This window comes from Trachinotus anak, unplaced genomic scaffold (assembly GCF_046630095.1).
Source record: "Trachinotus anak isolate AG129_WGS33_773 ecotype Australia unplaced genomic scaffold, CSIRO_AGI_Tana_v1 ptg000001l, whole genome shotgun sequence".
Classification (NCBI taxonomy): Eukaryota; Metazoa; Chordata; class Actinopteri; order Carangiformes; family Carangidae; genus Trachinotus; species Trachinotus anak.
Window position 1 is genome coordinate 17445906 of NW_027273852.1, and position 14322 is coordinate 17460227.

Sequence of the window (14322 nt, forward strand, 5' to 3'; positions counted from 1 at the left end):
GGGTGTCTGTGATTTGTCCTACAAATACTGCTGCAGTTCCAAATCAAAATCACCAGCTTTTTTAACAACCCTTTAAAAACATATATGAGAAAAGTACACGGAAAAGAAAACTCCTGCCCGCAGCCACTCTAACACACACCCTTCCATCCAATGAAGCACAAACATCAAAATACAGTCTTGTAAAGACACTTGTGAACTGTGAGTTTATAGGGTTTTATCTGAGACACTCCCATTATGCAACAAAGTTGTGGCTGGATTACATCACCTTAACCGCTGAGCGAAAATCAGAGCAGTGGAGCCACATGGGTGAATAATATGTATATCTTAGTGTCATGTACTGGTTGAAAATATGTGGAGAATAAGATCACACCATTGTACCCTTGTACTAATCTGAATGCTTTTGATGAGTCCAACTATATTTTTGCTGGTGTTGACATCTCAGAATGTTATATGTAAATATATGAGTCAACCCTGGCTGCTGATGCTCTGTTTCTTGTTGAAAAGATCATAAATTAAGGTCAGAGAATCAATTACAAAGCCACAGTTTGCTCTTGTGTTAGTAAATTTCACTCTCAAAGTTTTCTTGCAGTAAATATTCAGGGCTTAAACAAACCTTCCTAGGACGCCTCAGATTGCAGTCAGAGGGGAAATGCACTGCATTCTTTCAAAAACTCATACAAAAATGATTTCATGAATTTGAGCAATGATTATGCAGTCCTCTAACTTTTGTTCAAACAAAGACATTTATTTTAAATTTTTCTATTTATTTTCTATTTATTTGAAAATGCAGATATGTTTGGCCTTGAAGGCCTGTTGATTCCCCACAGGTAGTTACAATATATAGGTAAAGTGCAGGATTTGTTCTCTAATATTTACAAACAGCAGTTTCTGACAGTACCTTCCATGACCCTTAAATGTTCTTGTCTTTCAGATCTATGGTCTTACAGAACATTTTATTTTATGTTAGATGTTTGTGTTTTGATTTTTATTTTGAGATAAATAACTTTTCACATTAAAATATAAACCAGACTGTGTATCTGACTCATATGCTGCTACAGTCTTGATAATTTGAGCATATTGCTCCTTCAGGCAGAGCACTTAAGTCAGGCATGCATCTGCTGAATTTCCTTTTTTTCTAATTGAATTTCCCAAAGGATTAATAAAGATTTTTTTATCTTTATCTTTATTTTATTTATCTGCTTCACTCATGCTTCACCATGAGTGGCTCATTCATCAGCTGCTTGGCTACCAGCTGACCAATAACACCCAGTCACACCCTACAGATGTACAGTCCAGAAATAATAAAGTGACACCTCTCGATATTAGTCTGCTGATATGACAACAATGTTTTCTGCCTCACCTCCTCCTTCAGGGTTAAAGCCTGAAGTACTGAAGACTTCACTAAAACTTAATGTTCGAGTATGTGTTTCTTAAGGGGTGATTAGTTTTCTGTCACTGAATTGTTCTTGGATTCTTTAAGAACTTCCTCAAAGACCACAGTCTTTGCTAAAAATGTCAACTTCCTGAACACAAGTGTCTCTGTCTGAACTACAGTATAATCTTAATCTCTCCCCTGGACCCCAGGTCTCTGCAGATATAGTCCAGAGACGACAAAACTTTAACATTTCAAGTAGACACACAGTCCACAGTTGATCTGCAAAGTAGTTTCACAAGAGCAACATTTATTAAAATCAATAATATTTTGTTCTTGTGAGCACTGGACATCAGATGTACACAATATACAAATACAAGTGCATTTTGTAGCAAATATACTTTCTATAGAGACAGCAGCAGCAGCAGAATTGGCATGTACAAAAATACACATGATTTTCTCACACAACACAACATACCAGAGGAACAAGATAATATATTTATATATATTTATATATTTCTGTATCATAAATATGCAGAGCTATACACGTTGAACACAATTCACTGTAATGGAGATAGGAATTATAATATTAATAATACAGAATAAAGTACATTTTGAGACCATTTAAAATGGCAACACTTAATGTGACAATGGCCTTATTCCAGTGTGTGATCCTGTGGAAAAGTTAAGTTCAGAAAAACACTGTGATAATACTCATTAAAACTGCTCTCACATGGTGCTAAGAATATCCTATCTACAGGCATGTATTTACATACTTTGCAGTACATTAATGCACAGTGAAATAAGGTCATTTATCGTGGTGTCACCTAAGAAATCAGCACTGCAAGGACATGAGCACTGGAACAAAAATATCATATTATTATGGACAAGCGTACAACAGCTGGAGAAACTGTTTTTCAATGCTGCATTCACCTGGAACTTGACACACACTCACACACTCACACGCTCACACACACACACAACAGGCTGTGTCCTTGACATTCTTGTGAGACTAAAAGAGTTGGGTGATTTCTCCCTCAGTGGCACAAGTTTTCTCACATTCCTGCTATGGACAGGCTGTCGATAATCACATCATGTTCAGCAGCACTCTGACTTTATTTCACACACACACACACACACACACACACACACACACACACACACACACACACACACACACACACACACACACACACAGAGACAGTTTTTTAGTCTTCCGCCCCTGCTCCCCTCCCACCCAGGTCACAGAGATATAAACCAGAGCTACAGAGGACAACAGTGGGTGCTGTGTGTCTGGAAACTCGGCTCATATGAATAAATACCGACCCTATTGATTCACCGATTCAGATGTATAAACACTTCACTTTAAGAGGAATAGTTCACTTAACAGATGCAATTGGTCATAAAAAAGGTACAACTGCCATCAACATAATCTGTACAGTGGAGACATCTGTCCTTCCCTCCTCTGGCACTGCAGCAAACATCACAGGAGTCAAAGCAGCCATATTGTTGTCATGACTGGAACAGAAAGCGGTAATCGGATGTACCATTACAGTAAACTGCAACACCTTCTTGTATTGGGCTAACTGCTGCTGCCAGAAGGAAAAAGGTGAATAAGGAGGAATATAATCACATCAGTAATGACAACAGTTGTATACAAGTAACACGTCAGGTAAAAATCACTCATACACACTCTGCCTGTACAAAATGTTCTTATTTACACATATGACTCTTCTGCAAAGAAAAGCTGTTCGAAGTCGTCCACTCGTGGGTCGCTGCACCGCCTGCTCTGCCACTCCCTCTTCCCCTGCACTATAGCTAGTGCCACCTCCTGACTCCTCCGTAAGCAGCTATCTGCATCCTCCTGATCCTGCGAGGAAAAGTAGTCCCTTACAGCCCGGGTGGCGGAGGGAGACAGGCAGAAACGTGGTTCAGTGTGGTTGGGTTCCACATCTGACACTCTCAGGCCGCCACCCTGCGTCTGACCCTTTGAAATACGAAGTCTGTTCAGGGTGAGGCTGGAGGGGGGGTTAAAGTTTGCAGTGACCTTGGTAGGTTCAGATGCTCTGCGAGGGAGGGGTAGGGTCCTCCTCCCTCTGTGTTCCTCCACAGCTGGAGTTAGAGAGTGTGACTTTTGCCTCTGGAGGACCAGAGTGGTGGCGCTCTGTCCGTAGAAAACACCCTGTGGGGGCTGCACGCACTCATTTCCAGCCAGCCTCTGCGTCACCTCACTTCCTGTGGCTGGTTTGGGGTTGTTATGAGAGGTTGGGATTGGGGGTCTGTAGGTACAGGTCTGGTCGTGGAGCTGCCTCAGCTCTCTGACAGTCAGGGGCTTCTCAGTCCCCTTATAGAAAGGGGAGCGGCTGCGCTGCAGCTGCATCAGAGCCTGCTGGTAGGAGGGAGGGCTGCTGGATCTCCGCTTGCAGTTTTGATTCACTACCGCGGCCTCCGGGGCACCGACGGAGCAGCCGTTACTGGTTGGGTTGGTTTTCCCGTTTACTGCAGGCAAGTCCTCTTCTGCGTGTCCATTATCAGGCTGCTTGAGTGACAGGTGGCGGTCCTTCTTGAGCCACATGTTAGGATGGAGGCCATGGGCGTGGGTGGTGGTTTGGCTGGTCCGAGGGGGCTGGGTGGGCTGTGGAAAATTAGATGTGGCTTCCCTTTGTGGGGGGGAGCCCCTGGGTGACACCTGGGGCCGACCAGGAAGGAGAGGGGTAGGCTCAACCAATGGAATCACTCCATTGGTGGCATAGTCGGTAGAATACTGTGAGAAGGCGGAGTCCAAAGAGCTGAGGGAGGAGCCTGTGGGTGAGGTTGCCGGTGACGACAGACTGGAGCAGCTGGCATCCAGTCGCAACGGAGGCGGAGGGGCATGCTTCACCTTCCTCCATCCACCATTCTGGACTTTGGCTCCTCCCTTCTCACATGCGTCCTCTCCCTCCTCCTTCAGCTGCAGCCCGTTCAGCCCCTGCTCCAGAAACACTTCATCCTCCCCCTCCCCTTCCATGGCAGCATCAAAGCTCGCCTTCCGTACTGGCAGGCAATGGGTATCAGCATGCACTGTCACTGTGCCTGAGGGCGGCGTGCCTGCCAGGGCCAAGGCAGGCTCCGAACTCCTCCTCAGCCTCCTGGGACCCTGTGGCGGGCAGTTGGCCTGGCGGGTGCGAGGCTGTCGAACCGCGGGGCTGAACCTCCTGGGTCTGGCCAGCGGGGGGAGCTGAAGCTGGAGGTCGGTCTCCAGGTCAGGATCAGGGTCGCAGTCGCTGAGGGTTATGACAGAGTCACGGCTGCGGCTGTCAGGCTTGTCCTTGTCACGAAGTGGCAGCTGCTCCTGGTAGGGAGACTCAGGGTCATCATTGAGCTCATTCTCCAGGCTGTCATAGGACGAGTCGTTCATCTGGAAGGACGACACATCTTGGAAGAGAAGGATGGAGGGGAAAGAAAGAGAGGGTGGGAGATGGAAGAGGAGAAAAAGGAGACTTTTTAGACTTGGATTAAACAAACTGTGGAATTGTCAAATTAAAATCAAGGTAATTTAATACAAAAAAAAACACAGAAAAACACAATAATTTAGCAAACAAAATACACAAAGTAATCTGTAATGGTGAAGTAGCTCTTCAGTTATAAAGCTTTTACAGACATCCCCTTTCATGCAAGTATCCTGCAACTTAATGTCTGTCCAAACACTACCGAAAAATGCAACATCTTCCAAATTCTGAAAAAGCTGAGAGCAGTCTGAGAGAAACTAAGATCAGATCTTGACCCCTGAGCTGAATGAACACAGTCACAGTTCACTGCTGGAGACGAAAGAGAACAGAGGACAAAGCGCCGTCCCGCTGTGTGCTCCTTGACCTCGGGTGGTTATTTATAGAGCGAGGAGAAGAGGAAAGTTGGCGGCATTTATGAATGAGGAGATTCAGTGCTGTGTTAATCAGCACCTGCGACCCCGGTAATCACTGAAATTACAGCAGGTCGATCTGCTGACCCCAATCAACGGGGCTGAAAGCGCCGCGGCCATTCAGTCGCACGCACACACACGTGGTGAGCTACTCACTCTCAAACCACCGACTTATTTAGGTGCAACACACTAAAGCATTGTTGGTACACTTCAAGGATCTGTTGCTCAGCCACATACACACTTTGATTAAGACCCTGAGTGTGACCTTCATAATTAATGTGAGGGCTACAAGAAGATATAATCTGGGTCATTGCATGTATTATGACTGAAAACTGAAAAAAAACTGACTTAGAACGCATTTAATTGCATAATTTAAAATTTGTGCATATAGTTGCAGTAGTTCTGTCTGTTTTATGTACAATCTGGCATTTTGAATTTGAAAGACTTTTAAAAATCTGAATATTCAGATTTCCTTTGTTGTTCCTTTTGCTGAGGATAATAGACACAGTATTCCTGTCATGTTCCTGACTCAGCCCTTCTCAACACTTCGTCTCCACAAGTTTATAACAGAGTTGAATTAGAAATGTCATTGTTGGGATTGTGAGCTGATATAAATGATGTGATGGACTCTGTGCTTGTCATGTCAGTGGTTTAATGAAAGAACAGAGCGTAAAAGTCAAATCCACAGACTTCCATCCTCCATCTTCACAACAGCTCTATCAAACTCTATCTGTCTCTCGATCTTCTCTTCATTTTCTATTCATTCATGCCAAATACTTCACAGTCAGGTTGGTTTCATCTCTCCTCTGCCATGCCGATTCTCAGTTACCTGATCCATGGTCGCTGCTGCTGCTCTTCTGTGTGAAGCTTCTGAACAGCGTGGTGACGTCTTCTCCCAGGAGGCTGCTGCAGTTCTCTATGAGGAAGCGGACCAGCTCGCACACCTGCAGGGAGAGAGGCCACCTGGTTTATAGCACAAACTCTTTTAACTTTGCTTTGCTTTGCTGCAAGCTGCTGACGATTTATTTTCATTGTTGTACAGTTGGATGAAAGTGTGATTCTGTTTAGGCAGAACTTCATTTGTTGAAGCGGTTCCTCGGGGGAAGCAGCCAAAGTTCAGCAGTAATTCAGCAAACATGCAGTTTCCAAGTGTCTGTGTCAGCACAAACCAAACTCACAGATCTGAAGCGAACACACACACACACACACACACACACACACACACACACACACACACACACACACACACACACACACACAATGGAAATCACTGCCTTGTCTGTGAACGTTTTAACATCCATTAGATTGGTTTTGATTGCGTTCTGAAACCAGCTGCCCCTCCCTCCTTTATTTTGTGACATTGTGACCTTAATAACTTTATGATATCAGTTTCAAAAATTTTATTTGTGTATGTGTGTGTGTGTGTGTGTGTGTGTGTGTGTGTGTCTGTCCAACGTTATCATTCTGAGAAAAGTTAGTGTTCATTTGTTTGCACTGATGTCGACCCTCCAGCCCCTACACAAGTATTTGCATTCCACACCCACCAAGAAAACATCAAACTCCTTCTTTTCCAGTCCTGGATAATGTCCTGATAATAATACATGACGTGCATTGGCTTTGATTATCGCTTGCTCAAATGCTTGTCGAATGACCAGGGCTGGGAACGATAGATGAATCCAAGTGTGGGAGTTTTTGACAGTAACTTTTCTGAGAGCACAAGTTTTTATGTCTTCTATGATAATTCATATCACTGTATTAATCATCATACAAATACCCAACATCACAGCCACGACTGAGTTTTGAAACATGCCGACAGTGTCTGTGCTTTATGGGTATTATCAGCTCAGCTGGAATGTGTCCTCAAACAAATCACTTTATTTGGCTGAAACCACCGCCTCTTAAACACAGCAGACAAAATTTACCAAACACATGACGTCCTGCGACACAAACAGTCTGCGTCATATCCTCCTCGGGTTTGTGGAAAGTTTCCACTCAAATCTGCCAGTTGTATTTACAAATGAGATGTTTTTCCTGCCGTCATTCTGCCTCTGTGCCACCATGGAAAAGACAGCGGAGACAAACAGACATTAGGGCCTCCCTGTTTGTTTGTATGTTTGCGGGCCAGATGTTGTCTGATCATATCTGTGTGCAGCATCCATGTGAGTCTGTCTGGCTAAACACTGTGCACAACCAGGATACACTGTAAAGTCATTTTGCATATGATAAAGATATGTAAATCTTACTTGCTTAAAACAAGCGAAAAAAAATCTGGTTTAAAATGAACTATTTCCAATAAAAACCAAACTGTTTCTTGATCAGATGGAGGTTTTTGTTTTTAGTAGTGTACTAAAGCTACCTCTGATGGCCCAGTTGCTCTCATTGTACCTGGCAGATGATGGGAGATGAGTGGTATTCTCAGAGTTATGTAATTTAATGGGGTCCACAGTAATTTTACTCTAACAACCAGGCACAGTTAATCCCTGACACTTGTTAGCAGACAGCAAATGCACAATGTTCCTCCTGGTTTTATCTGCTCTGCACGTACACTGCTCATTTCTCCTCAGAGAGCACACGTACTAATGGCTGCTGTATGAAAGCCCTGAGGCCACACTCTTGGATTATGGGTAATTCTCAGATCTGCTTTCCATAAACTGCAGCACCAGTTAGCAGTTACACAACAAATATGGATGCACAGATGTCTCGTCTGTTTGTTCCTCATTGCATCCAGCATGGCTGAAACCACCACTGAAGTCTACAGGTATATAGATTCGCTACAGCTACTCCGTCTTCACTGTCCACCTTCATTTAACACTGAAAACAGCACAGAGGCTTTTCAGTGTTTGTTTTCAAGAGAATAAACGTGTTTCTGATGAGAGGAAAGATAACTTGACCTTTAGATGTTGTTGTGACATCTGATATCTGAAGAACAGCACATCATCTGACAGGCATTTATCTGGCAACTGGTATGTGTGTGTTTACCAATAAAACAGTGGGTAATCAATGGTACAGATTACCTAATCAGTCTGTCAGTTGAGTTGAATATTTACAGTTCAAACGTTTTCATGTTTCACTTAAACTGGGGTAAATTTGGTTGGAAAGTGAAAGGTTTTTTTTTTCTAGGTTACATTTAACTTGTGTTTTAACTGTATTTTAATGTCTACATCTCTGTGAAACAGGTCCAAAAACTACAAATTGAGTCATGCTTGGCAAAATACTCCTGAACCTACACTTCCATCATCGGTGCTGTTGACGAGGACAGTCTCGAACTGTAGACCTGAGGCAGCCCAATCAAACCCGAATCCATAACTACAGAGGAATTTAGCTTCAAGGCTCACATGTCTGACTTAAAGAGTGAGATGCTAATCTATAGTTACTGCACAGCAACCGCCAACCGCTGCATGTGAGCCGTGACACATCCAGTAGAAATGTACTGCCAAACAATCTTCTATCAGAGAAAGTGCTCCAATAAAAGTTTAGCATTACTACCTGTTGTGTCTATGATGCTTTTTTTTAAGTGGGATGTATCTGAATCTACTCAGTGAGGCTAAAAACAGCGAATAATTAAAAAAAACATAGAAAATGAGCTGAAAAACATGCTAGACTAGATCTATAATCTTCACATATGCCACATTCTCCAGAACCAGTGAGCCTGTGTTATTTGACTGAAAAGTCTGCTCAAAAATAATTAAAGGAACAATAACATGTTGTTACCTCCTCCTTTCCATTTTAATTCTATTGTTTTCACCACTTTCATATTCCCCCTCCTCCTTTCTCCCCCTTGATTCACTCTCTTCTTACCTGCCACTCTCTCTTTAATTTGGCCTTCCTGCTCTCCTTCAATCGCTCACTCAGCATTCCTCACTGTCAGGCAGAGAGGGCTGCTACGTGATGCAGAGCACTGTTCGAAAAAGCCTGTGGGCATGCAGAAGACTTTCACCCATCCGTCCATCCATCAGCAGCCTATTCAGAGCTGTTTCTTTTCCTTTAACCCACTGATATGTTATCTCAAACTCTCTCTCAACCATTGAGAAAAACAGGAAAAATTCACCTGACTGCTTTAGATCATTCACAAAATATCTGTCTGTAGTGTGAACGCAGGTTGAGAGTGGACTGCAACACTATACAACACCACTGCGGGATACATGGAGCTTATACGCTATCTGCACGTGTGTGCGCGTGGGCGTGTGTGTGCATTTACAGATGTCACAGCTGTGTGTTGGTGGGCCATTTCTGGGTATTTCTGAGGTCATCAGTCAACATACACATCCAGCAACCAGTTTCTTCCTCCACTGGACACAGACTGGAAACGTGATGTAGAAAAGTCACTGTGATTAAAAAATAATTTAAAGCAGAAGAAAAGGAAAATCTTAGTCCACATTTGAAGAACAAGCTTCTTTTAGATTATTTATCTCTCTGTCTCCATCTTGAGTGATACACAGACTAAGGCTGTTTTTACCCCAGAAGCTCCTAAACAGCTACGTTCAGCCAAAAACATTTAAATTATACGCTGCATGAAAGGAGGAGGGACGCAGAGATTAAACTGAACGGGCTAAAACTGAGCTTTCACATGTCTCCAGACAAGGCTGGAAACTAGCCATTACACAGACAGGGGCCCACGCTGGTTTAAATTGGCCCCTGGTTCCAACCGCAAAGGGGGGAAATGTCGAAATCTCACTTTGTTATTTTTTAAAGTTTTTTCCCAGAAAAAGGGGCCGTCTGTGCTCAGGCCGCGCACACAAACAAGCAGTGTGCGAGAGGGAAAGTGTTATCAGGGGAGTGTTTGTGAAAGAGATATTTAGGTATTTGCGGGTGTTGAGGGTGCTTGTACTGACAAGAGTGTGTGTGTGTGTGTGTGTGTGTGTGTGTGTGTGTGTGTGTGTGTGTGTGTGTGTGTGACAGAGAGAGAGCGTTGTTTCAGCAACACAATTTTCTGCTAAAACACACACTTGGCCTCAGGATTCTGTAGGAAATTCTTTGCATGTTTTCTCAATGAACCTCAGCCACCCCAAGCACACACACACACACACACACACACACACACACACACACTGGTTCCTTTATATTTGTGAGGACACTCATTAACATAATGTATTCCCTAGACGTTTACTCTAACCTTAACTATCACAACTAAATGCCTAACCCTAACTTAAAACCAAGTCTTAACCCTCAAATGGCTCTTTGAAGTTGGGAGAACGCACACACATACACACACACACACACACACACACACACACACACACACACACACTTGAAGAGATAAGCAAACCAGCCACCCACAGTGATTGTGTGTAACTGTAACTTTCCAAAGAGACCACAAATCCAAAAGCTTTGTATGCTTTATGTCTCAGTGACTACACTGTGGGCGATGGTGGGCGATGGTGGGCTTCCTCTGTGGGCTCTGGCTGCTGCAGCTACTGAATCGAGTCACATCAGGTTAGTCTGGCTGACCAACAAATGAGGGAGCGAGAGCGAGCAAAGTTGTTTCACTGTTCGGTTAACTTTAAATCCCCAAAATTACACTCAACAGAAATTTAGTGGCAGAAACAGTTCACAAGAAGACCACAACAAACTATGACTAACAACTACTACTAACTGCAATTTCTGACTTGCTGGCAGGTGGCTGCTATAATCAAAAACCAGGACACCTTGAATATATTTCTGGTCAACAAAAGCTGAGTAAATAAACCCAAAGCTCTCTGTATGGGTGGATAGCACTACATGAAAAAGTGTGATTTTGTACTTTGGGAGAACTAACCCTTTATATAATTCTCTAAGTAGTAAATGAGATGCATTTATCTTCCTGTGTGCTTCGGAGTAAGCCGGCGCGAAACTGTGAAGCTGTTTCGTCTTGCTCTAAGCTCTGGGATCTCGGGCTCAGCAGAGAGGAAGAATGTTGTGATTTTAGTTCATGAGTGATTGTACGTGATGACAGGTAAACGTGACTGAGTGTGGGTGTCTGTGTGTGTGTGTGTGTGTGTGTGTGTGCATTACAGCTGTGTATTAGTGGGTCAGCTCCCGGTTGGAGGTCTACGCTTGCATCTGCAGGGAAACCTGCAGTCTGCTGACAGACGGCTGTCAGGCTGACAGAGATAGGGTGTGCATGTGAGCACGTATGTGCTGCATACAGTATGCACAATGTGTGTGTGTGTGTGTGTGTGTGTAAGAAAAAACGCAGTTTCTTACCTGTCTGTCAAACTCTCATCCGTGAGTCTGATCACATGTGCTTCATATATACACGCTCGCGTTGAAGCAGTTTGCTTCTATTATTCCACTGAAATGTTAAATTCCTCAGCGAACCTCTCTAACACACACACACTTACACACACCTAAAGCAGCTCAGTGTTGCTGAGTTTGACATTTTGCAAAATACAGTTATTTGCTTTATTGCCAAGAGTTAGATGAGAAGACTGATACCACTCTCATGTCTGTACATTCAATAGGAAGCTGGAGTCAGCAGTCAGTTAGCTTAGTGCAGCATGCAGAATAGGGAAAGGGGGGGAACAGTTAGCCTGGCTCTGTCTGAAGGTAAATGAATATGCCTGCCAGCATCTCTGAAGCCCACTGACTTTTACGTTTTAGCTTGATTGTTCAATCTGTACAAAAACAAAAGATATAACCAACAATTTTTGGCTTTACAAAGGGTCGAGTGCAGGTCTGTTTCTTGTCTGGGAGCGTTATCCAATTGCTACATAGCCAGCATTAGCATTAACAGCTGTTTACTGATCAGTCTTGGTAATAGCTTCAGTCACTGATGTGTTTCTGAGACAAGAGGTTATAATACGTCCTCTGAGCAGCTACTTCCTCAGGTCAGACTGGACGCTACAGTGACTCGGTATCGGAAAGTGATGAGACAGTTTGATCGCGCTGGAATTAGCTGATTAGCATGCTAGCTTCAGTACAAGAAAAGAAGTCATAGGAATAGAGGCAAAACAAGAGGGCTGATTTCTACCTCTGGAGACAGCGAATAGTAAGTAAAGATATGAAGTCTGATCCTGAACTTGTATCGCTTGTCCCAGACAGGTAAGTAAACAGCTGTTAATGCTAACATTAGCTATGTAGCGATAGCAAAACTTACAACTAGCCCCTTTAATATTCCAGTGCATTTATTCATGTGCCAGATCTGAGACTGAATAATTAGCTCTGTTACCCAAAAAAAACTCTATTCTCTCTCCTCACCTTTTTGGTGCCCTCCCCCTCCATCTCAGGGGTGCTTGGTGATGGAGCCCAAAGCATGCTGGGAGCAATGCACACAGACAGGTTGAAGGCATTCATCTGGTTGTCGTGGGCGTTGCCTTGGATACAGTGCAGTATGGCGATCACATGTCGCAGCAGAAGCAGGTTCTCATTAGGTAAGAGGTGGAGCAACCTGAGAGAGTGATGGAGAAAAAGAAGAAGGTTCGAGTGAAGGAAAGGATGGAAAATGACCCTGGTTCTTGTTCTCACAGTGTGTGTGTGTGGGTGTGTGTGTGCATCTGTGTGTGTGTGTGTGTGTGTTGCTATGTTGTTTGCTGATCTCAGGCTCCACAGGAATTTCTCCCCTAACATTTTCATTGTTGCTTTCACGTTACTTGTTTTTTATTTTCTTAAGCAAAAGGAATTCAGTTTGTTGTATTTGGATGTGAAGCAATGTCCCCTCTCTCTCCTCCTCTCCCTCTCTCTCTCGTCTCTCTCCTCCTCTCCTTCTCTAGACATAAACAGGGTGTAATTAAAGGAAAAACCAACAAAGTGCCATAGTAAGGTGTCGGGCCACCGCAGGCCTCCAGAACGCTCCTTTATTCAGGTCTTTCCTTTAATTTGTCTGCAGAATGAAACTCTGTGTGACTATGTGTGTGTGTGTGTGTGTGTGTGTGTTTGTGTACTTCTGAGAAAGAGACAGCTCTTACGTTAACAGCAGGATTTTGGCATTAAATATGATGCTTTTTTAGGATTTGTAGAGAGAGTTCTTACCTCTGGACAGCTTGCGTCCTCTCCTCCCCTCTCTCCCCCTCCATCACATCCATCCACTGGTCGTACAGATCCACACACAACATGCTGCCTGGGATATTTCGCAGGAAGTCCTGTATGCAAGAAGATTTTTGAATGAGCTGAGGTTTAACATGTCTTACAGCTTATGGTTATTTTCTTTATCAAATAATTATTTTGTTATGGCAGTGCTTTTCCATTTAGCAGATCATTAGATTTTTAGATGTCTGACCTTACATTTGTTAAAATTATGTCTTTGTTTCTTGTACTGTATTTAGGCCCAACTGTTCATCTTTTTTGTTCTCTGACCTCTTGAAGACCTTGAGCTCAGTAATCAAGATCTGAGTTAATCATTTATAAAAGGAAAAAATTATGCCAATTTCCCCACATGCAAAGTAATGCAAACCCTCACATTTCACATTTGAGAAGCTGTATTCAGCAAATGTTTTGTATTTTCACTTTAGTAAAAATGAAAAACTAAACTATATTAAAACATAAGACATAACGTTGGTCCTCTGGTGCATGAAGCACATTAAGGAATTAACTGAAACACCCATCAACATAACAACGTCAAAAAGTAAAATACCACACTATCAAAACAACAATGAGACAAAGAGGAAATAAGAGCAAAGACACTAATGTACAGTTCATCCTGAATTGGCTTTCTTTCATAATACTGTATATAAGGATCCCTTCAGCAATAAAAGTGGCACACTGTCTAAAAGAATATTCATTTATTGATTGACTGCCCCCATATTACTGAATTTTAATTTAGGAAATAATTTAAATACTTAAGTTATTATTAGGATCAGGCACCAATTATTTTTCTGTCAGTGGACTAACTACATTTTTTAGTGTTGGACATGTCCCCTGTGCAGAACACAGGTAAAGCACAGCAAAGTCAAAGAAACAAGATGAATCAGCTTTGTGTAAAAAAAAAAAAAAAATCCCAAACCACCTCAGCTGCTCCCTGGATGCCCGGTGCTGCAGCGACTGTTTGGCCTGGATGTGGAACAATGCTGCACCTTGTGTGTGTGACTGGCAGCCTGCCTGGCTGTGCAGAGACAGATTATCCTGTCTGGACTTATGT

The 14322-nt window shown here is 43.1% G+C and overlaps 1 protein-coding gene across 2 annotated transcripts in view; it reads right to left on the minus strand.

Moving 5' to 3' along the window:
• Positions 1-2446: 2446 nt before the first annotated feature.
• The window catches only part of arhgap20 (Rho GTPase activating protein 20), a 99813-nt gene continuing 87937 nt past the window's right edge, over positions 2447-14322 (minus strand). For both annotated transcript variants that reach the window (XM_071481437.1, XM_071481429.1), the window contains exons 12-15: positions 13218-13327; positions 12447-12636; positions 6100-6214; positions 2447-4786 (exon numbers count right to left, since the gene is read on the minus strand). In XM_071481437.1, coding sequence (XP_071337538.1) covers positions 3090-4786; positions 6100-6214; positions 12447-12636; positions 13218-13327 — 2112 coding nt within the window. In that variant the 3' untranslated portion in view covers positions 2447-3089. The remainder of the gene's footprint in view (positions 4787-6099; positions 6215-12446; positions 12637-13217; positions 13328-14322) is intronic.